The sequence below is a fragment of the Dryobates pubescens genome, chromosome 10 (genome assembly GCF_014839835.1).
Source record: "Dryobates pubescens isolate bDryPub1 chromosome 10, bDryPub1.pri, whole genome shotgun sequence".
NCBI lineage: Eukaryota > Metazoa > Chordata > Aves > Piciformes > Picidae > Dryobates > Dryobates pubescens.
The window spans coordinates 16517402-16540458 of NC_071621.1; the positions used below are offsets into that span (position 1 = coordinate 16517402).

The 23057-nt window shown below is 50.0% G+C and overlaps 1 protein-coding gene across 1 annotated transcript in view; it reads right to left on the reverse strand.

Annotated features, from left to right (window-relative positions):
* Nucleotides 1-23057, reverse strand: part of RAB6A (RAB6A, member RAS oncogene family) — a 135404-nt gene that overhangs the window by 46038 nt on the left and 66309 nt on the right. Inside the window, exons 4-6 of the mRNA XM_054164845.1 lie at nt 20000-20105; nt 12230-12341; nt 10198-10291 (exon numbers count right to left, since the gene is read on the reverse strand). Of these exons, the coding sequence (XP_054020820.1) occupies nt 10198-10291; nt 12230-12341; nt 20000-20105 (312 nt within the window). The remainder of the gene's footprint in view (nt 1-10197; nt 10292-12229; nt 12342-19999; nt 20106-23057) is intronic.

Here is a 23057-nt window from a genome sequence, read left to right on the forward strand (position 1 = left end):
ATTGTGCCCATGGGCTGGGTACTGGGGAGGCTGCACCTCAAATCCTGGGTTCAGTTTTGGGTCCCTCATTCCAAGAAGGACATTGAGGGCTGGAGCTAGGCCAGAGAAGGGCAATGAAGCTGAGGAAGGGTCTGGATAACAGGGCTGGGGAGGAGCAGCTGAGGGAGCTGGGGGTGTGGAGCCTGGAGAAGAGGAGGCTGAGGGGAGACCTTCTGGCTCTCTGCAGCTGCCTGAAAGCAGGCTGGAGTGAGGTGGGAGTTGGTCTCTTCTTCCTAGGAACAAGTGATAGGACAGGAGGCAACAGCCTCAAGTTGCCTCAGGGAAGGTTTAAGTTGGACATGAGGAACAATGAAGAAACCCTTGAGAGTTGTCAAGGCCCAGGACAGTCTGCCTTGGGCACTGGTGGAGTCCCCATCCCTGGAGGGGTCTCAGAGCCATGAAGATGTGGTGCTGAGGGCCATGGGTTGGGGTTGATGAGCCTAGAGAAAAGGAGTCTGAGGGGAGACCTTCTGACTCTCTAGAGCTCCCTGGAAGGAGCCTGGGGCCAGGTGGGGATTGTTCTCTTCTCCCCTCAAGGGACAAGTGACAGGACAAGAGGAAGTGGCCTCAGGTTGTCCCAGGGGAGGTTTAGGTTGGGTATTAGGAAAAATGTCTTTCCTGCCAGAGTGGTCAGGCACTGGAACAGGCTGCCCTGGGAGGTGGTGGATTCACCATCCCTGGAGGTGTTGAAAAGCCTGTGGCCATGGCACTCTGGGACATGGTTTAGTGGCCATGGTGGTGCTGGCTTGATGGTTGGATTGATGATCTCAGGGAGCTCTTCCAACTTTCATTCTTCTATGATTTTGTGGTCTGAGCTAAAAAGCAGTGTCCTGGAAGGCAGGGGAGCTGATCTGCTCCCTTCTCCCCCTCCATGAACACATCACAGTGCTGAGCACTCAGGACTATTTTTTTTCCCCAAGGCAGGAGTTAAATGAAGCTATCTGGAAGACCAAGAGCCACCCAAAGCCTCTTTCAGCACTCAAGTTGCAATCTCCTCCCTGACTAAACTCTGAAAACCTCCTCATCTCTCACCATTATTTATCACACTGAGCTTTTTTCTCCTCCTCCTCCAGCCAGCAAATCCCCAGGAGATCCATGTCACCAATGCTAGGCATGAACCAGCCTCTCCTCAGCAGCAACATGGAAAGAGCAGGAGGATCTTGGCCCCAGTGGTACCCTGGGGTCGATGAGAAGGGCTGTGGTCAGTAGGTCCAGAGAGTTTCTCCTCCCCCTCTACTCTGCCCTGCTGAGGCTACATCTGGAATATTGTGTCCAGTTCTGGGCCTCTCAGTTCAAGAAGGACCTCAAGGAACTGCTTGAAAGAGTCCAGCTCAGAGCCACAGAGGTGCTGAAGGCAGTGGAACATCTCCCTGTTAGGACAGGCTGAGGGAGCTGAGGGCTCTGCAGCTTGGAGCAGAGGAGCCTGAGGGGTGACCTCATTGCTGTTGATAAAGATGTGCAGGGCAGTGTGGGGAGGACAGAACCAGGCTCTGCTCAGGGATGTCCAATGATGGGACAAGGGCCACTGGGAACAAGCTGGAGCAACCTAAGGGAAAACTGTGAGGGTGGCAGAGCCCTGGAGCAAGCTGCCCAGAGAGGCTGTGGAGTCTCCTCCTCTGGAGACACTCAAAACCCACCTGGATGTGTTCCTGTGTGACCTGCAGGAGGGTTGGACTGGATGCTCTCTGGAGGTCCCTTCCAGCCCCTAACATTCTGTGACTCTGTGTGCTCACTGTCCAGAGGGAAAAGCCAAACAAGAAAGCTCTTTGTTCCCAAATGCAAGAGCACAACACAAACACATTTCCCTCATTCTCATTCCCTGAGCAGCTCAGCTCCCAAGAAGGATTCTTGCCCATCAAGATGGAAATGAAAGGAGAGGAGACAGAGCCAAGCTGCTGATGCAAACAGGGTCAGTGCAGAGGCCTTAGCCATGCTGTGAGAAAGTTTTCCTGCCAGACACCACATTCAGACCTTGCAGAGCAAGCCTGAAGTGTGCCAGGTACTGCTGCAAGGAGGCCTTGGGGGGGGGCTCTCCTGCCCCTCTCTCTCTTCTTACAAGGCAGCAAAATGAACCCTGACATATTCTGGGCAGGCAGACAACGAGATCCCCCCAAGCTACAGACTGCTGAGACAGGGCAAGAATCTTAAAGGCTTTGAAAGCCTGTTCAGGGCTGACAGCACAAAACAGCTCACAGTCTCTGCACTGAGGGAGGGAAGTTGCTCTGCTGCTGCTCTCCTCAGTCTTAAGGTTCCCCTGGAAATTAGTCTTGGCTGCAATCTAATGGAATTCACCAAGGGCAAGTATGGAGTCCTACCCCTGGGCAAGAACAACCTCCTGGAGCAGGACAGGCTGGGAGCTGAGCAGCTCTGGGGCAAAGGACCTGGGAGTCCTGGTGGACAAGATGAGCATGAGCCAGCAAGGTGGCTTTGGGGCCAAGAAGGGCATCCTGGGGTGCAGCAAGAAGAGTGTGGCCAGCAGGAGAGCAAGGGAGGCTCTCCTCCATCTCTGCTCTGCCCTGCTGAGGCCACAGCCGGAGTGCTGGGGCCAGTTCTGGGCTCCCCAGTTCCAGAGGGACAGGGACTGGCTGGAGAGGGGACAGCAAAGATGCTGAGGGGCTTGGAACAGCTCTGGTGAGGAGAGGCTGAGAGGATTGGGGCTGTTCAGCCTGCAGAAGAGCAGCCCCAGGGGGGATCTCATCAGGGCTGAGCAATACTTCAAGGGTGGCTGGCAGCAGGATGGGACCAGGCTGTGTTCAGTGGTGCCCAGGGACAGGGCAAGGGGCAGTGGGCACAGACTGGAACAGCAGAAGTTCCTTCTGGACAGGAGGAGGAACTTCTTGAGGTTGAGGGTGGCAGAGCACTGGAGCAGGCTGCCCAGAGAGGTGGTGGAGTCTCCATCTCTGGAGACATCCCAACCCCACCTGGCTGTGCTCCTGTGTGACCTCCTCCAGGTGAGCCTGCTTGGCAGGGGGCTTGGCCTGGATGCTCTCCAGAGGTCCCTCCCAACCTCTGCCACTCTGTGAAACCTGCAGGATCCAAAACCCTTCTATTGCATCACTTGAGCCCAAGAATGATACCATCACCATTTTCACTCCATAGTATCATCCACTCCCTTCCTCCTCACCCCAAAACCTGAAGGATCAGGAAGTGTGTAGTGCCCTGGTGACTGGAGACAGCTCTGCCTCAACAGATGCAGCAGCAGACATCATCTGTCCAATTTAGTTTGGCAAGGCTGCAACTGCAAGAGCTGAGGCCTGTCCCAGCAGCTCAGCAGATCAGTCCTTGGGGATAAGAACTGCCAGAGAAGCCAGAAAATGAAAGCCTGTAGTGTCCAGCTTTCAGCCAGCACAAATCCTCTGTACTCTGGAGATCTACCTCTGAGCCAAGCCTCAGGTTACTCCCTTGCACCTCAGCCCCAAGGGCTGTGTTAGCTGTCTTCTGAGCTGTGCTCCTAGGTGAGGCCAGTGGGATAGGGATTACCAAGGCCAAGGGTTGGGTTCTGCCCTTGGGTCACAACAACCCCAGGAATGCTCCAGGCTGGGGGCAGAAGGGCTGGAAACTGCCTGCTGGGAAAGGACCTGGGGAGGTAGGTTGACAGCAGCTGGAGAGGAGCCAGGGGTTGCCTAGGTGGCCAAGAAGGGCAGCAGCAGCCTGGGCTGGAGCAGCAATGGTGTGGGCAGCAGGAGCAGGGCAGGGACTGTCCCCCTGGGACAGGCACTGGCGAGGCCACACTTCAAATCCTGGGTCCCTCACTCCAAGAAGGACATTGAGAGCTGGATGGCCAGAGAGGGGCAACAAAGCTGGGGAAGGGTCTAGAGAACAGGGCTGGGGAGGAGCAGCTGAGGGAGCTGAGGGTGTTGAGGCTGGAGAAAAGGAGGCTGTAGGGAGACCTTATTGCTTTCTACAGCTCCCTGAAAGCAGACTGGAGTGAGGTGGGAGTTGGTCTCTTCTCCCTAAGAACAAGTGATAGGACAGGAGGCAACAGCTACAAGTTGCCCCAGGGGAGGCTTAGCTTGGATGTGAGGAGCAGTGAGGAACCCCAAAAGGGTTGTCAAGGCCTGGGACAGTCTGCCCAGGGCAGTGGTGGAGTTCCTATCCCTGGAGGGGTCTCAAAGCCATGGAGATGTGGTGCTGAGGGCCATGGGTTGGAGGTGCCCTGGGGCAGTGCTGGATTAAGGGTTGGACTTGATGACCTTAAAAGTCTCCTCCAATCCAAACCAGTTCTGTGACACTTTCATGGCCCAGGGGAGAATGGCAAAAAATAACCCCAAAAAAAACCTCTCAGCAGCCTGTTCCTCTCTGTGTCTTTGTTGGGAGAAGATCATGGCATGGAAACAAGACACCGCTTGAAGCATGGCTCAAGCCACCTGCAGACACCAAGTCAGGCTCTCTAAGAGCTGGAGGACAGCTGCAGTGAGCACAGAGCTGTAGTCACTGCCCTGCCCTGCTCTGCCCTCTCCTCACTGCTGCCTTCCAGCAGGAAAAGATGAACAAGAAGCTAAAAGCAGCTCAGGAGGTCAAAAGCTGCATTTCAATATCTGAAGGGAGCTACAGGAGAGCTGCCATGGGCAGGGACACCTCCCACCAGCCCAGGTTGCTCCAGGCCTCATTCAACCTGGCCTTGAACACCTCCAGGGAGGGGACATCCACAGCCTCCCTGGGCAACCTGCTCCAGTGTCTCCCCACCCTCACTGGCAAGAATTCCTTCCTCATCTCCAGTCTCAATCTCCCCTCTTGCAGCTTCAATCCATACCCCTCATCCTGTCACTCCCAGCCCTTGTCAAAAGTCCTTCCCCAGCTTTCCTGGAGCCCTCTTCAGGTACTGGAAGCTGCTCTAAGGTCTCCCTGGAGCCTTCTCTTCTGCAGGCTGAACAGATCCAACTCTCTCAGCCTGTCCTCACAGGGGAGGTTCTCCAGCCCTCTGATCATCTTGGTGGCCTCCTCTGGACCCTCTCCACCAGCTCCATGTCCTTCTTGTGCTGCAGGGCACCAGAACTGGACACAGTGCTGCAGGTGGGGTCTCAGCAGAGCAGAGAGGTCAGTGAAGAACAAGAACTGTGCCTTGGACCATTAAATCTTCCATTTAACACAGGGGGAAGCAGCTCCTACATTCCCTCCACAGCTTGGTTTTGTTGTTTGTTGGTTGTTGTTTTTTTGCTGGAGCTGAATCACCAACTCCATTTCCTCACAGGAGCAGCCTCAGAAGCTGGTAACCTGGCAATTAAAATCAGAGCCATGATTTGAGCAGAGCTCCATTACACAAGGAAGAGTTTTCCTCTGGAGGGCTTTGCAAGTGAGGCTGCAGCTCCACAAATGGCTTTCTGCTCTGACAAGCTCATTAGCACCATCCTTGAATGGCTTCAGCATCAAAGAGCAGCAGCCAAAGTTTGTTCCCTCATCCTGTGTTAAATGGAGCTGCTGTCCTGGCTGCAGAAGCCTGTGGTGGCTTTCCAAAGCCTGAGTGTTATTCAAGGACAGCAATCTCATGACAAAACTGGGCTGCAGGCGTAGCACAGGCGAGATCTTGCTGCTTGCATCTCAAATCAGCAGGGCTCCAGCTGGCCCAAGACATCCACACACTGCCTTACAGGCCTGGAGAAGGGCTTCTGGAAATAGGGCAGCTGCACAGCAACTCCCTGAGTCACAGAATGGTTTAGATTGGAAGGGACCTCAGAGATCATCTCCTCCAACTTCCCCACCAGGCCCAGGGACACCTCTCAGCTAGACTCAGCTGCTCAAGGCCTCATCCAGCCTGGCCTTCAACACCCCCAGGCAGGAGGCAGCCACAGCCTCCCTGGGCAGCCTGTGCCAGAGTCTCACCACCCTCACACTGAAGAACTTCTTCCTCAGCTCCAGTCTAACCCTGCTGTGCCTCAGCTTCAAACCATTCCCCCTGGGCCTGGCTCTAGACACCCTTAGCAAAAGTCCCTCTGCAGCCTTCCTGCAGGATCCCTTCAGCTATTGGAAGGAAGCCTGGGACTAGGCCAGAGGAAGTACAGAGCTCCATCATCATCATCACCATCATCATCATTCCTCTCAGCAAGGCAGCTGCTCTCAAGTGTTTAAGCAAAGATGAAGGATTCCAGCACACAATCACAGCCTTAATTACAAGGCAGCCTCTGGGCTCTGGCAGCATAATTGCTGGAGCCTGGCTCTGAAGCCAGGGAAGGCAGCACTGAGATACCACATCTATGGCTCCATTAGAGAGTGAACCATCCTGCTGCTCCATCCCTGGAGATATTCAAGGTGAGGCTGGACAGGGCTCTGGGCAACCTGAGCTAGGTGAGGATGTCCCTGCTGAGTGCAGAGGGGGTTGGACTGGATGAGCTTTGGAGGTCCCTTCCAACCCAGGCCATTCTGTGATTCTGATACTAGCAGACAAAGTCAGGGCACACTTTAAGAGTTAAGAGCCTTTACTCCTGTCTGTGATGTGCAACACAGTTCACAGCCCTGTGTTATCAATTCCTGCTGGAGCTCTGCATGCCAGCTCCTGCTGCAGCTATCCAGACTCAGGACTTGAAGGGGCTGAGAAGGAAGCTGGGGACAGACTCTTGAGCAGGGCCTGTTGGGACAGGACAAGGGAGGATGGTTGGAAACTCAAAAAGGGAGATTCAGATTGGAGAGAAGGGAGAAATGTTTGGCACTGAGGGTGGTGAGAGCCTGTCCCAGGGTGCCCAGAGAGGTGGGAGATGCCCCATGGCTGGCACCATCCCAGGCCAGGTTGTTTGGAGCTCTGAGCAGCCTGCTCTGGTTGGGGATGTCCCTGCTGGCTGCAGGAGGTTTGGACAGGAGGATCTTTGGAGGTCCCTTCCAACCTACAACATTCTGTGGTTGTGAGATATGCTCTCTGCAACTCCTTGAAAGGAGGCTGCAGGGAGTTGGGGTTGGTCTCTTCTCCTCAGTCTCAGGTGATAGAATGAGAGGAAATGGCCTGAAATTGTGCCAGGGGAGGGTCAGGTTGGAGAGGAGGAAAACTGTACTTTGCTGCAAGAGTGGTCAGGGATTGGCAGAGGCTGCCCAGGGAGGTGGTGGAGTCCCCATGCCTGGAGGTGTTCAAGAAACCTGTGGCCATGGCCACTTGGGGCCATGGTGTGATGGCCATGATGGTGTTGGGTTGAAGGTTGGACTGAAGGATCTTAGAAGCCTTTCCTTACCCAACCCATTCTGTGCTATCCAACACACATGATCATCCACCTACACACAGAGGTGTGCATGTGTTTGCTCTGGGGGGCACCCAGGAATGAATCATAGAATGGGTTAGGTTGGAAGGGACCTCAAAGATCATCCAGTTCCAGCCCCCTGCCGTGGGCAGGGACACCTCCCATCAGCCTGGCCTTGAACACCTCCAGGGAGGGCACATCCACAGCCTCCCTGGGCAACCTGTTCCAGTGTCTCCCCACCCTCACTGCAAAGAATTTCTTCCTCATCTCCAGTCTCAATCTCCCCTCTTCCCCTTTCAATCCATTGTCTCTCACCCTATCACTCCAAGCCCTGGTCAAAAGTCCCTCCCCAGCTCTCCTGTAGCCCCCTTCAGGTACTGGAAGGCCAATACAAGGTCTCCCCAGAGCCTTCCCTTCTCCAGGCTGAACACCCCCATCTCCCTACATCTTGCATTTCCTCCTACCAGAAGATCAGCTGCTCCATGCTTCAGCAGTCACAGCTCCATGTGAGAAACTGCTGGCTGGCACAGCAGGATCCCATCCTGTAGGGACGCTGGGATAAGCCTTCTCCTCAGGATCTGCTGGTGAGCATCTTTCTTACATAACCAAGAAGCTGAAGCCACATTTCTCTCCTGAAAACACCAGCTCAATCCTGACCACTTCCACCACCTGCCTCCTTGCCAGGTGATTTCATTACCACAAGTGCTCAACCTTCATCCAGCAGCTCAGAGTCCAAAGAGCTTGCAGCTCCCCTCCCAAAAGCCAAAGCTTCGTTTTTTGTGGCAGCTGCATCAGCAAGGGAGACATTTCCCTGCTCTCCTCTGCTTCCAAAGCAATTTGTCCTCACCCAGAAACAAACAGCTTTGGCTCTATCTCCAAGAGCATTTGCTCCCTCACACCTCTCAGTGCCTTCCAACAGTGTGGGAACAGCAGTTGCCACTGTCTCACTGTATAAACTAGAAGCATCTCAGAATCACAGAATCAGCCAGGTTGGAAAAGACCTCCAAGATCATCAAGTCCAACCTATCACCCAACCCTATCTAATCAACCAGACCATGGCACTGAGTGCCTCATCCAGGCTCTTCTTGAACCCCTCCAGGGATGCTGACCCCACCACCTCCCTGGGCAGCACATTCCAATGGCCAATCTCTCTTGCTGGGAAGAATCTCTTTCTAAGACCAAGCCTAAACTTTCCCCTGGCACAGCTTGAGACTGTGTCCTCTTGTTCTGGTGCTGGTTGCCTGGGAGAAGAGACCAACCCCCTCCTGGCTACAACCTCCCTTCAGGTAGCTGTAGAGAGCAATAAGGTCTACCCTGAGCCTCCTCTTCTCCAGGCTAAGCAACCCCAACTCCCTCAGCCTCTCCTCACAGGGCTGTGCTCCAGACCCCTCCCCAGCTTTGTTGCCCTTCTCTGGACACCTTCCAGCATCTCAATGTCCTTCTTCACCTGAGGGGCCCAGAACTGGACACAGCACTCAAGGTGCAGCCTAACCAGTGCTGAGGACAGGGCACAATGACCTCCCTGATCCTGCTGGCCACACTGTTCCTGATGCAGGCCAGGATGCCCTTGGCCTTCTTGGCCACCTGGGCACACTGCAGGCTCATGTTCAGCCTACTCTCAACCACTACCCTCAGGTCCCTTTCTGCCTGGCTGCTCTCCAGCCACTCTGAGCCCAGCCTGTAGCACTGCATGGGGTTGTTGTGGCCAATGTGCAGAACCTGGCACTTGAATGTGTTCTGTCTCATGCTCTTGGACTCTGCCCATCTGCCCAGCCTGGCAAGGTCCCTCTGCAGAGCTCTCCTACCCTCTAAAACATCCAACACCTGCTCCCAGCCTGGTGTCATCTGCAAACTTATTGATGATGGACTCAATCCCCTCATCCAGATCATCAATAAAGATAAGGACTGGGCCCAGCACTGATCCCTGGGAAACAACACCAGTGCCTGGCTGCCAGCTGGAGGTGGCACCATTCACCACCATTCTGGGCCCATCTTAAGCCATCACAGTCTTCCTGGAGTGGTTTCACCCACGTTTGTTCACTCAGGGGGTATGAGAAACAGCTCTCAGACCTGTGGGTCTCTCCAACTATTTTTTTGGCTTATGCCTTAAATCCTTCAAGCTAAACATCAAAGCTGCATTGGCAAGAGCTCAGGAAGGGTTCTGTACCCACAAGGATTTGTCTTTTCTAAGGTGAAAGAAGATCCAAATTGTTTCAGGTTTGGATATTACAAGAAGCTTCTTCACTCAAGGGTTCTCAAGGACTGCAACAGGCTGCCCAGGGAGGTGCTGGAATCTCCATCCCTGGAAGGGTTTAAAAGAGGCAGAGCTGTGGTGCTGAGGGCCATGGTTCAGCACCAGCCTTGGCAAAGTTAGAGAATGGTTGGAGTGGATGATCTTAAAGGGCTTTTCCAAGCACAATGATTCTGTGATTCCATGATTCTGTAACTCAGTTGGAAGTTTCAAGGTTAGTCTGGACAAGACAAAGCTGAGAAGAGACCTCATTGCCCTCTACAACTCCCTGAAAGGAGGTTGGAATGAGCTCTTCTCCAAGCATCAGGTGACAGGAAGAGAGGAAATGGCCTCAAGTTGCACCAGGGAAGGCTTAGGTTGGAGCTGAGGAACAATGTCTTTGCTGCAAGAGTGGTCAGGGATTGCAAGAGGCTGCCCAGGGAGGTGGTGGAGTCCCCATCCCTGGAGGTGTTCAAAAAACCTGTGGAGCAGGCACTTGGCACCATGGTTTGATGGTTGTGGTGGTGCTGGCTTGAAGGACTCAATGATCTTAGAGATGATCTCTTCCAACCCAAACAATTCTATGATTTGCTACCAGCTCTGGGATCCTTCTGCACTTCAGCCAACAACTCAACTCTGAGATGTTTCTTCTTGGGTACAGACCACAAACATCTCCCCACCATCTTTAGCAAGGGCTTCCCAGCAGCCAGGGCAGTACTGTTTCCACCAGAGTGCATCAGTAGGAGCAGATGGAGGGCTGGGACTCACCTGTTTTACATTGTAGCCTGCTTTTGCACTAGTTTCAATGAACATTACATTCAGCTCTTTGGCTTTTCTTTCTCCTTCCTCAATGGACACTTGCCTGGGGAAGACAACACAGAATTAGGGGGAAGAAAAATCAGGCAAACATTCCAAACATCAACTTCAACCTTAATTCAGTAACAGTTCTGAAAGCATTTCATGGGGCTTATTTTTGCCCCTGCAGACATGCCACACACTGAGCACAGCTGGAGACAAGCATCACTCCTGCTCTCCATTCTCACTGGAACAGCCAGGAGGGCCAAACAGACTCTTCCAAACCCCTCTCCAGCAGCCTGATGTAGATGAAGGGGTCCCTGCTGATTGCAGGGGGGTTGGACTACATAAGACCATGAAAGGTCCCTTCCAAACCAAACTCCTGGCTCTCCATTCTCACTGGAACAGCCAAGAGGGCCAAACAGACTCTTCCAAACCCCTCTCCAGCAGCCTGATGTAGATGAAGGTGTCCCTGCTGATTGCAGGGGGGTTGGACTAGTTGACCTTGAAATGTTCTTCCCAAACCAAACTCTTGGCTCTCCATTCTCTGTGGAACAGCCAAGTGGGCCAAGCAGACTCTTCCAAACCCCTCTGCAGCTACCTATCCAGGTGAAGGTGTCCCTGCTGATGGGGCTGAACTGGATAACCTTAAAAGCAACCTCATCTAGATGAAGGTGTCCCTGCTGATTGCAGAGGGGTTGGACTACATAACACCATGAAAGGTCCCTTCCAAACCAAACTCTTGGTTCTCCATTCTCACTGGAACAGCCAGAAGGGCCAAATAGACTCTTCCAAATCCCTCTCCAGCAGCCTGATGTAGATGAAGGTGCCCCTGCTGATTGCAGGGGGGTTGGACTAGTTGACCTTGAAATGTTCTTCCCAAACCAAACTCTTGGCTCTCCATTCTCTGGGGAACAGCCAAGTGGGCCAAGCAGACTCTTCCAAACCCCTCTGCAGCTACCTATCCAGGTGAAGGTGTCCCTGCTGATGGGGCTGAACTGGATAACCTTAAAAGCAACCTCATCTAGATGAAGGTGTCCCTGCTGATTGCAGGGGGGTTGGACTACATAACACCATGAAAGGTCCCTTCCAAACCAAACTCCTGGGTCTCCATTCTCACTGGAACAGCCAAGAGGGCCAAACAGACTCTTCCAAATCCCTCTCCAGCAGCCTGATGTAGATGAAGGTGTCCCTGCTGATTGCAGGGGGGTTGGACTAGTTGACCTTGAAAGGTTCTTTCCAACCCAAACTTCTGGCTCTCAATTCTCACTGTAACAGCCAGTATTCTATTCCATTCCATTCCATTCCATTCCATTCCATTCCATTCCATTCCATTCCATTCCATTCCATTGTCATAGTTTGGGCTGGGTGCCCTCTGCTACAGGGGTGTTTCCTGTGTCCAGAAGTCCATCCCAGTGGGTGGACTCAGGAAATTAGGTATTTCTACCATAATCCCTTGCACCACTATAAATTTTGCGGTGGGGTCTGGCACTTCCTCTTTCCTTCCCTCTCCAAGACTTGGTAACTGGGGGAGAGATCTCCCAGCCATGGGCCTGATTGGGCCCAAGGCCACAGGGGGATGGGCAGTCTCAGGCCTGGCCAGCTGAGACTAGCCCAGCAGAGGGAGGGGGAAGAAGGAGCCCTGGGGGTTTTGGATGCACCCTCAGGTGGGGTTTGGGGTCTTTCTGGGTTTACTTTGGTTTCTTTCTTGTCACCATGTTTCCTTTTGTGCACACTCACTGTTCTCTATTTAAACTCTCCACTACTTTTGCAATCAGTTTGTCTGAGTCATTATTTCTGTGCGTGGTGGGGAGGGGGTTTGCCCCAATCCATTACATCTATTCTATTCCATTCCGTTCCATTCTCTAAGACCCCTTCCAACATTTTGGGGGGCAAAATGGAATAAAATCTAAATCTTCTTGTCTACAAACCCAAGCTCCCAAAAGAACCCACCCAGCAGTGGATTAAAGAAGCAGGATTTGAAAGGTGAGCTGCTCCTCCCTACCTCTTATCTGCTAGGTCTGTTTTATTCCCCACCAGCATGATGATGACGTCGCTGCCCCTTTCCGTTCGGACGTCGTCGATCCATTTCGTTGTCTGCTGGAAGGAGTTGACATCTACCAGAGGAACAGCACAGAGAGGTCATCATCACTGGGGGATGTCCTGCAGAGAGCTCTGCCCAACACAGCTCCAAGGCTCACATGAAAGCTTCACAATCTCTGCAACTGGCCTAAAAGGGGGAGGTGGGAGTGGTGGGGGGTGGGGGCATAACCTGCGAGTGAAACCCTGCGCGTGCCACCAAGAAAACTTGGGGATGGGCTTCAAGTGGAGCACTGCAAGGAAAAGAGAGGGACCCAGGGTGAGCTAGAATTTGGCTGAGTGTTAAGTGAGAAGCTTCACTCCTGGGGGGGGGGTTGACCAATTTGCTTTTAATTTTGTAGTTCAGCATAAAACTATTTTGTAGGGAAGCTGGGGGCTCAGGTGCCAGAACAAGTTCTGCACCATGAGGCTGCTGGAACGCCGCAACAGGTTGCCCGGGGAGGTGGTTGAGGCTCCATCCTTGGAGATAGTCAAGGTGAGGCTCAACAGGGCTCTGAGCAACCTGGAGGATGTCCCTGCTGACTGGATGACCTTTGGAGGTCCCCTCCAGCCCAGACCATTGTGGGATTCTAGGAATCTGTGCTGCTCCTGATTTGGCCACCTACGAGCAGGAGGCTCCTGCAGCTTCATTGCTTCTCAAAAGTACTTAGTATGAGCTACACATCTGGAGCAGCTTCATCTGGAATAGACTGGAGAGAAGCAAGACATTTTTCACACTGAGGCTGGTGAGAGCCTGGCCCAGGTTGCCCAGAGAGGTGGGAGATGCCCATCCCTGGAACCAGTGCAGGTCAGGTTGTTTGGGGCTCTGAGCAACCTGCTCGAGTTGGGGATGTCCCTGGTGACTGCAGGGATGACCTTGAAAGGTCCCTTCCAACTCAAACCATTCTGTGAGCTCTTTTTACTTGCCAGGTTCAGGATGTTCTCTAGGAAGTATCAGCTTTATACAATAAATCAGTCCCAGGGCAAGGAGCAATGGGCACAAACTCAAACCCAGGAGGTTCCACTTGATGGGAGATGAGGAGAAATTTCTTTGGTGTGAGGGTGCTGGAGGCCTGGAGCAGGCTGCCCAGAGATGTTGTGGAGTCTTCTTGTGTGGAGAGCTTCCAACCCCACTCCAGCCATTGTGCTCCTGGGCAAGCTGCTGGGTGCCCTGCTGGAGCAGGGGGGTTGGACTGGCTCAGCTCCAGAGCTCCCTTCCCACCACACCATACTGGGATTCTGTAACTTCCTAGATCATTTATGCTGAGGGTGGTGAGAGCCTGTCCCAGGGTGCCCAGAGAGGTGGGAGATGCCCCATCCCTGGAACCATCCCAGGGCAGGTTGCTTGGGACTCTGACCACCCTTCTCTGAAGATGTCCCTGCTGACTGCAGGGGGGTTGGATTAGATGACCTTGAAAGGTCCCTTCCAACCCAAACCATTCTGTGATTAAACCCTGAGCTCCAAACAGCTCCCAAATCATTTCCAGGGAAGCAGAAACCTCAGTTTAATCTCTCCAGAGACCTTAAACCCCAATTTTACTTATCCACAGACCTTCAACCCCAATTAAACCCATCCAGAGACCTTAAACTCCGATTTTACCTATCCAGAGAACTTAAATCTCAATCCACAGACCTTAAATCCCAATTTAAATCCTTAAATCCCAATTTTACCTCTCCACAGACCTTCAACCCCAATTAAACCCATCCAGAGACCTTAAAACCTAGTTTAAGCTATCCAGAGACCTTAAACTCCAATTTTACCTATACAGAGAACTTAAATCTCAATTTAACTTATCCACAGACCTTAAATCCCAATTTTACCTCTCCACAGACCTTAACCCCCAATTTAACCTTTCCTCAGACCCTAAATCCCATTTTAATCTATCCCCAGACTTTAAACCCCAGTTTAACCTCTCCAGAGATATTAAACCCCAATTCAACCTGTCCAGGAACATTAAACCCCAATTTAACCTATCCACAGACCTTAAACCCCAATTTAACTCCTTAAATCCCAATTTTACCTATCCATGGACTTTAAACCCTAATTTAACCCCTTAAATCCCACTTTAACCTCTCCAGAGACCTTAAATCCCATTTTAAGTAATCCCCAGACTTTAAGCTCCAGTTTAACCTCTCCAGAGATCTTAAACCCCAATTCAACCTGTCCAGGAACATTAAACCCCAATTTTACCTCTCCACAGACCTTAAACCCCAATTTAACTCCTTAAATCCTAATTTTACCTTCCCACAGACCTTAAACCCCAATTTAACTCCTTAAATCCTAATTTTACCTTCCCACAGACCTTAAACCCCAATTTAACTCCTTAAATCCAAATTTTACCTCTCCACAGACCTTAAACCCAGATTTAACTCCTTAAAATCTCTTTTTAACTCTCCAGAGACCTTAAACCCCAATTTAACTCCTTAAATCCTCTTTTTATCTCTCCAGAGACCTTCAACCCCAATTCAACTCCTTAAATCCTATTTTTACCACTCCACAGACCTTAAACCCCAATTTCCCCTCTCCACACACCTTTCATCTTAACGACACAGCCTTAAAAACTGCAAGGTCAAGCCTTTGGGAAGCTCTCCTCATCTACTGAGGGCAGCTTGGTGGTGGGAAAGTTGCATCCCCATAAGGAACAGAAGCTGCCACAGAGCTCCAGCAGCTCCACAAAGAGCATCTTGAGTTTCTAGCACTTGAGAAAGGGAGGAGTGGGGAAGCTCTGCAGCACTTCTGGAGGAGCATTGATTCTTTTGTTTTAATGGCTTTTACTGCACAGCAATATACGGCAAGACAGACAGGCAGGGCTTGATCTTAATTCCCCCTCTTTACTACTTGCTAATAATCTCTTTGCTAGGAAAAAAAAACAGCCAAGAAGCCCAAGTTTCCAGCTCACCTTTGCAATTTTTAGCTCCCTTCAAAGCCTTCTTTTCAAGCCCCTAAATCCCTGCTGTGATTTTTTTTCTCAGTCATCAAGCCAAGTTGGGGTTGAGGTTTGCATTTGTATAGGATTAGGCCACTGCTTCAGTTAGTTTTGCTTCAGAATGGAAAGGTTTAGTTGTCCTAGTTGGGGTGGGTTTTTTTAAGTAAACAAACAGTAAGTTAGGGCTGGGAGGGGGTCTCTGGCTTGAGAGGGGAGGAAGAGGAGGAGGAAACAGGCTTGGAACAGGACTGAGATTTTAGTTGACATAAGTGTACGTACCTTAGTAAGAAAGGAAAGAGCAATTGTTAAAAGCATGGGGGGCTCAGAGGTCAGGTTTAGGTGTTGCAAGATGAGCAAGTGGCTGATTGAAATGAAAAATGGGGGTGGCAAGTGGATCCCCTCCCCCCCCCAACCCCCACCCCACGCCCAGATTTGGGTGGGGGGAGGGCAAATGAAGTGAAGCGAGTTATAGGGCTCAGGGTGTCAGTTAACGCTCGGTTAAGCCATGAACATGATTCAGGTGGTTGAGACCAAATGGGTGATAGTAGAGGAAAATGAAGGGGGACCAAAAAAAGAGATGAGAGGAGTAAAAGGCAACAAAGCTTCAGAATGCAGGGGTGGGGGGGGGAAGGCTTCAGGAGAATGCAAAAGGAGAAAAGGTTCCAAAATGATGGCATTTGGGAGAGGCTTTAAACATGATCTAGTTGAGGATGCTCCTGCTTACTGCAGGGGGTTGGACTAGAGGACCTTTAGAGGTAACTTCCAACCCAGACCATTCTATGATTCTATCACAACAAGCTTCAAGCTGGCCTAGAATTCAATTCTCTTTTTTGGGGGGTGGTGGTGCTTTATTTCTCTGATTCCATCACAACAAGCTTCAAGCTTGCCTACAATTCAATTCTCTTTTTTTGGGGGTGGTGGTGCTTTATTTCTTTGATTCCACCACAAGAAGCTTCAAGCTTGCCTAGAATTCAATTCTCTTTTCTGGGGGGTGGTGTTTTATTTCTCTGACTCCATCACAACAAGCTTCAAACTTGCCTAGAATTCAATTCTCTTTTTTGAGGGGGTTGGGGGTGCTTTATTTCTCTGATTCCATCACAACAAGCTTCAAGCTTGCCTAGAATTCAATTCTCATTTTTGGGGTGGGGGTGCTTTATTTCTCTGATTCCATCACAACAAGCTTCAAGCTTGCCTAGAATTCAGTTCTCTTTTTTTGGGGGTGGTGGTGCTTTATTTCTATGATTCCATCAAAACAAGCTTCAAGCTTGCCTAGAATTCAGTTCTCTTTTTTTGGGGGTGCTGGTGCTTTATTTCTATGATTCCATCACAACAAGCTTCAAGCTTGCCTAGAATTCAGTTCTCTTTTTTTGGGGGTGGTGGTGCTTTATTTCTATGATTCCATCAAAACAAGCTTCAAGCTTGCCTAGAATTCAGTTCTCTTTTTTGGGGGGTGCTGGTGCTTTATTTCTTTGATTCCATCACAACAAGCTTCAAGCTTGCCTAGAATTCTCTTTTTTTGGGGGTGGTGGTGCTTTATTTCTCTGACTCCATCACAACAAGCTTCAAGCTTGCCTAGAATTCAATTCTCTTTTTTTTGGGGTGGTGGTGCTTTATTTCTCTGATTCCATCACAAGAAGCTTCAAGCTTGCCTAGAAGCCAGGGTTTTTTTTGGTGGGGTGGTGGTGCTTTATTTCTCTGATTCCATCACAAGAAGCTTCAAGCTTGCCTAGAAGCCAGGGGTTTTTTTGGTGGGGTGGTGGTGCTTTATTTCTCTGATTCCATCACAAGAAGCTTCAAGCTTGCCTAGAAGCCAGGGTTTTTTTTGGTGGGGTGGTGGTGCTTTATTTCTATGATTACATCACAACAGGCTTCAAGCTTGCCTACAATTCAATTCTCTTTTTTTGGGGGTGGTGGTGCTTTATTTATTTGATTCCACCACAAGAAGCTTCAAGCTTGCCTAGAATTCAGTTCTCTTTCTTTGGGGGTGGTGGTGCTTTATTTCTCTGATTCCACCACAACAAGCTTCAAGCTTGCCTAGAATTCAGTTCTCTTTTTTGGGGGGTGGTGGTGCTTTATTTCTCTGATTCCATCACAACAAGCTTCAAGCTTGCCTAGAATTCAGTTCTCTTTTTTGGGGGGTGGTGGTGCTTTATTTCTCTGATTCCATCACAACAAGCTTCAAGCTTGCCTAGAATTCAATTCTCTTTTTTTGGGGGTCGTGGTGCTTTATTTCTCTGATTCCATCACAACAAGCTTCAAGCTTGCTTAGAATCCAGGGGTTTTTTTTTGGGTGGGGTGCTGGTGCTTTATTTCTATGATTCTATCACCAGCTTCAAGCTTGCCTAGAATTCAGTTCTCTTTTTTGGGAGGTGGTGGTGCTTTATTTCTCTGATTCCATCACAACAAGCTTCAAGCTTGCCTAGAATTCAATTCTCTTTTTGGGGGGGTGGTGGTGCTTTATTTCTCTGATTCCACCACAACAAGCTTCAAGCTTGCCTAGAATTCAATTCTCTTTTTTGGGGGGTGCTGGTGTTTTATTTCTCTGACTCCATCACAACAAGCTTCAAACTTGCCTAGAATTCAATTCTCTTTTTTGAGGGGGTTGGGGGTGCTTTATTTCTCTGATTCCATCACAACAAGCTTCAAGCTTGCCTAGAATTCAGTTCTCTTTTTTGGGGTGGTGGTGCTTTATTTGATTCCATCACAACAAGCTTCAAGCTTGCCTAGAAGCCAGGGTTTTTTTTGGTTTGGTGGTGGTGCTTTATTTCTTTGATTCCATCACAACAAGCTTCAAGCTTGCCTAGAATTCAGTTATCTTTTTTTGGGGGTGGTGGTGCTTTATTTCTCTGACTCCATCACAACAAGCTTCAAGCTTGCCTAGAATTCAATTCTCTTTTTTGGGGTGGTGGTGCTTTATTTCTCTGACTCCATCACAACAAGCTTCAAGCTTGCCTAGAATTCAATTCTCTTTTTTGGGGGGTGGTGGTGCTTTATTTCTCTGATTCCACCACAACAAGCTTCAAGCTTGCCTAGAATTCAGTTCTCTTTTTTTGGGGGTGGTGGTGCTTTATTTCTCTGATTCCATCACAACAAGCTTCAAGCTTGCCTAGAATTCAATTCTCTTTTTGGGGGGGTGGTGGTGCTTTATTTCTCTGATTCCACCACAACAAGCTTCAAGCTTGCCTAGAATTCAATTCTCTTTTTTGGGGGGTGCTGGTGTTTTATTTCTCTGACTCCATCACAACAAGCTTCAAACTTGCCTAGAATTCAATTCTCTTTTTTGAGGGGGTTGGGGGTGCTTTATTTCTCTGATTCCATCACAACAAGCTTCAAGCTTGCCTAGAATTCAGTTCTCTTTTTTGGGGTGGTGGTGCTTTATTTGATTCCATCACAACAAGCTTCAAGCTTGCCTAGAAGCCAGGGTTTTTTTTGGTTTGGTGGTGGTGCTTTATTTCTTTGATTCCATCACAACAAGCTTCAAGCTTGCCTAGAATTCAGTTATCTTTTTTTGGGGGTGGTGGTGCTTTATTTCTCTGACTCCATCACAACAAGCTTCAAGCTTGCCTAGAATTCAATTCTCTTTTTTGGGGTGGTGGTGCTTTATTTCTCTGACTCCATCACAACAAGCTTCAAGCTTGCCTAGAATTCAATTCTCTTTTTTGGGGGGTGGTGGTGCTTTATTTCTCTGATTCCACCACAACAAGCTTCAAGCTTGCCTAGAATTCAGTTCTCTTTTTTTGGGGGGTGGTGGTGCTTTATTTCTTTGATTCCATCACAACAAGCTTCAAGCTTGCCTAGAATTCAATTCTCTTTTTTGGGGTGGTGGTGCTTTATTTCTCTGACTCCATCACAACAAGCTTCAAGCTTGCCTAGAATTCAGTTCTCTTTTTTGGGGGGTGGTGGTGCTTTATTTCTCTGATTCCACCACAACAAGCTTCAAGCTTGCCTAGAATTCAATTCTCTTTTCTGGGGGGTGGTGTTTTATTTCTCTGACTCCATCACAACAAGCTTCAAACTTGCCTAGAATTCAATTCTCTTTTTTGGGGTGGTGGTGCTTTATTTCTCTGATTCCATCACAACAAGCTTCAAGCTTGCCTAGAATTCAGTTCTCTTTTTTGGGGGGTGGTGGTGTTTTATTTCTCTGATTCCACCACAACAAGCTTCAAACTTGCCTAGAATTCAATTCTCTTTTTTGGGGGGGTTGGGGGTGCTTTATTTCTCTGATTCCACCACAAGAAGCTTCAAGCTTGCCTAGAATCCAATTCTTTTTTTCTGGGGGGGGGTGGTGGTGGTTTAATTTCCATACCAGGATGAAGACTGAGCAGACGACCGTGAGAGGAACATGCAAAAAAAGCTCAAGCTGAAAGCATGGAGAAGAAAAAGCAAAACCAAACAACCAAAAAAAATAAACCAAACGGAGGGGGGGGGGGGGGGGGGGGGGGGGGGGGGGAGGGGTGTTGAAGGATTAAAAATGGAGAGATCATTTTTGGTGTTAAACCCCCTCCCCACTCACTTGTGATATCATAAACAACAACTGCAACAGTGGAGTCACGAATGTAGCTAGGAATCAAGCTCCTGAACCGTTCTTGACCTGCTGTGTCCCACAATTGCAACCGTACCTGACAAAAATCGGTCAAACAAGCAAGAAAAATAAGAAAGGAAAAACAAAAAAACAAAAACAACAAAACAAAGAAAAGAAAAAGTCAAGCCCGGGGTGTCCGAAACAAAAACCGAAAAAAGACACAAAGGAAAAACCCCAAAATACCTACTTGTAATATCGTAAACTACTACAGCAGCAGCAGAGTCACGGATGTAACTGGGAATGAGGCTACGGAAACGTTCCTGACCCGCGGTATCCCACAGCTGCAACCTGATCTGTTGGGGGGGAGGGGGAGGAGGGAGGAGGGAACGGGGGATGGAAGGGGGGCGGAGGGGAAGGGGGAGGGGGAAGAAAAATTAAACGAGCCCAAAAAAAGTGCCGCTAGAGAAAAGAAAAGAAAAGAAAACAAAAAAAAAAAGAAAAGAAAAGAAAAGAAAACCAAACGGGGAAACAAAAAAATAAAAGGAAAAGGGGGAAAAGGTTTGCTTCGAAAAGAAAGGAAACCAAAAGAAACGGAGGAAAAAGGTAAAGGGGAAGAGTCGTGCGAGGAAGGGAGGGGGGAGTGGGAGTGGTGGCAAGCTTGGGGGGTTAGGTGCAGCTCGGGTTGGTTGTGTGCTCTCTCTGGGAGCTGCTCTGAGGTGTGAGGTGCAGCTTGTTGTGTATTTGGGCTCTCTGGTAGCTGCTCTGAGGTGTGAGGTGCAGCTTGTATTGTATTTGGGCCCTCTGGGAGCTGCTCTGAGGTGTAAAGGGCAGTTTGTCTTGTATTTGGGCTCTCTGGTAGCTGCTCTGAGGTGGAAGGTGCAGCTTGTCTTGTATTTGGGCCCTCTGGGAGCTGCTCTGAGGTGTAAAGGGCAGTTTGTCTTGTATTTGGGCTCTCTAGTAGCTGCTCTGAGGTGGAAGGTGCAGCTTGTCTTGTATTTGGGCTCTCTGGTAGCTGCTCTGAAGTATAAGGTGCAGCCTGTTGTGTATTTGGGCCCTCTGGTAGCTGCTCTGAAGTGGAAGGTGCAGCTTGTCTTGTATTTGGGCTCTCTAGTAGCTGCTCTGAGGTGTAAGGTGCAGCTTGTCTTGTATTTGGGCTCTCTGGTAGCTGCTCCGAGATGTAAGGTAGAGCTTATTGCGTATTTGGTCTCTCTGGGAGCTGTTCTGTGGTGTAAGTTGCAGCTTGTGTATTTGAGCACTCTGGTAGCTGCTCTGTGGTGCAAGGTGCAGCTTGTCTTAGTTTCATGCTCTCTAGTAGCTGCTTTGTGGTGTTACGTGCAGCTTGTCTTGTATTTGGGCTCTCAGTTAGCTGCTCTGAGGTGGAAGGTGCAGCTTGTCTTAGCTTCATGCTCTCTAGTAGCTGCTTTGTGGTGTTAGGTGCAGCTTTATTGTATTTGGGCTCTCTGGTAGCTGCTCTGAGATGTGAGGTGCAGCTTGTCTTGTATTTGGGCTCTCTAGTAGCTGCTCTGAGGTGTAAGGTGCAGCTTGTATTTGGGGTCTCTGAGAGCTGCTCTGAGGTGTAAGGTAGAGCTTCTCTTGGCTTTGTGCTCTCTGGTAGCTGCTCTGAGGTGCGAGGTGCAGCTTGTCTTGTATTTGGGCTCTCTGGTAGCTGCTCTGAGGTGTAAGGTGCAGCTTGTATTTGGGGTCTCTGGGAGCTGCTCTGAGGTGTAAGGTGCAGCTTGTATTTGGGGTCTCTGGGAGCTGCTCTGAGGTGTAAGGTAGAGCTTCTCTTGGCTTTGTGCTCTCTGGTAGCTGCTCTGAGGTGCGAGGTGCAGCTTGTCTTGTATTTGGGCTCTCTGGTAGCTGCTCTGAGGTGTAAGGTGCAGCTTGTATTTGGGGTCTCTGGGAGCTGCTCTGAGGTGTAAGGTAGAGCTTCTCTTGGCTTTGTGCTCTCTGGTAGCTGCTCTGAGGTGTAAAGGTGCAGCTTGTTGTGTATTTGGGCTCTCTGGTAGCTGCTCTGAGGTGCGAGGTGCAGCTTGTCTTGTATTTGGGCTCTCTGGTAGCTGCTCTGAGGTGTAAGGTGCAGCTTGTATTTGGGGTCTCTGGGAGCTGCTCTGAGGTGTAAGGTAGAGCTTCTCTTGGCTTTGCTCTCTGGTAGCTGCTCTGAGGTGTAAAGGTGCAGCTTGTCTTGTATTTGGGCTCTCTGGTAGCTGCTCTGAGATGTAAGGTGCAGCTTGTTGCGTATTTGGGCTCTCTGGGAGCTGTTCTGTGGTGTAAGTTGCAGCTTGTGTATTTGAGCTCTCTGGTAGCTGCTCTGTGGTGCAAGGTGCAGCTTGTCTTAGTTTCATACTCTCTAGTAGCTGCTTTATGGTGTTAGGTGCAGCTTATCTTTATTTGTGCTCTCTAGTAGCTACTCTGAGGTGCAAGGTGCAGCTTCTCTTGGCTTTGTGCTCTAGTAGCTGCTCTGAGGTGTAAAGGTGCAGCTTGTTGTGTATTTGGGCTCTCTGGTAGCTGCTCTGAGGTGGAAGGTGCAGCTTGTTGTGTATTTGGGCTCTCTGGTAGATGCTCTGAGGTGTAAGGTGCAGCTCGTTGTGTATTTGGGCTCTCTGGTAGCTACTCTGAGGCGTAAGGTGCAGCTTGTCTTGTATTTGGGCTCTCTGATAGCTGCTCTGAGGCGTAAGGTGCAGCTTGTCTTGTATTTGGGCTCTCTGGTAGCTACTCTGAGGTGTAAAGGGCAGCTTGTTGTGTATTTGGGCTCTCTAGTAGCTGCTCTGAGGTGTAAGGTGCAGCTTGTTGTGTATTTGGGCTCTCTAGTAGCTACTCTGAAATGTAAGGTGCAGCTTGTCTTGTATTTGGGCTCTCTGGTAGCTGCTCTGAGGTGTAAGGTGCAGCTTGTCTTGGGTTTGTGCTCTCCAGTAGCTGCTTTATGGTGCAAGGTGCAGTTTATCTGGGCTTTGTGCTCTCTCTGGTAGCTGCTCTGTGGTATAAGGTGCAGCTTGCTTGGTTTTGTGCTCTCTAGTAGCTGCTCTGATCAGTTAGGCACAGCTTATGGTGTTAGGTGCAGCATATGATGCTAGGTGCACCTTGTCTTATTTTTGTGCTCCTGCTAGCTAGTCTGTGGTATTAAGTGCAGCTGATCTTGGCTTCATGCTCTTGAAAGAACACTTCCAAAAGGGAGGAGGAGGAGGTTTAGACTGGAGGAGGACAGGTTTAGACTGGAAGCTTGCAGGAACTCCAAAGAAGCAGCCCTTAGAGTCATCTCTTACAAAGGGCTTGTAGGCATAGGACAAGGGGCAATGACTTTGAGG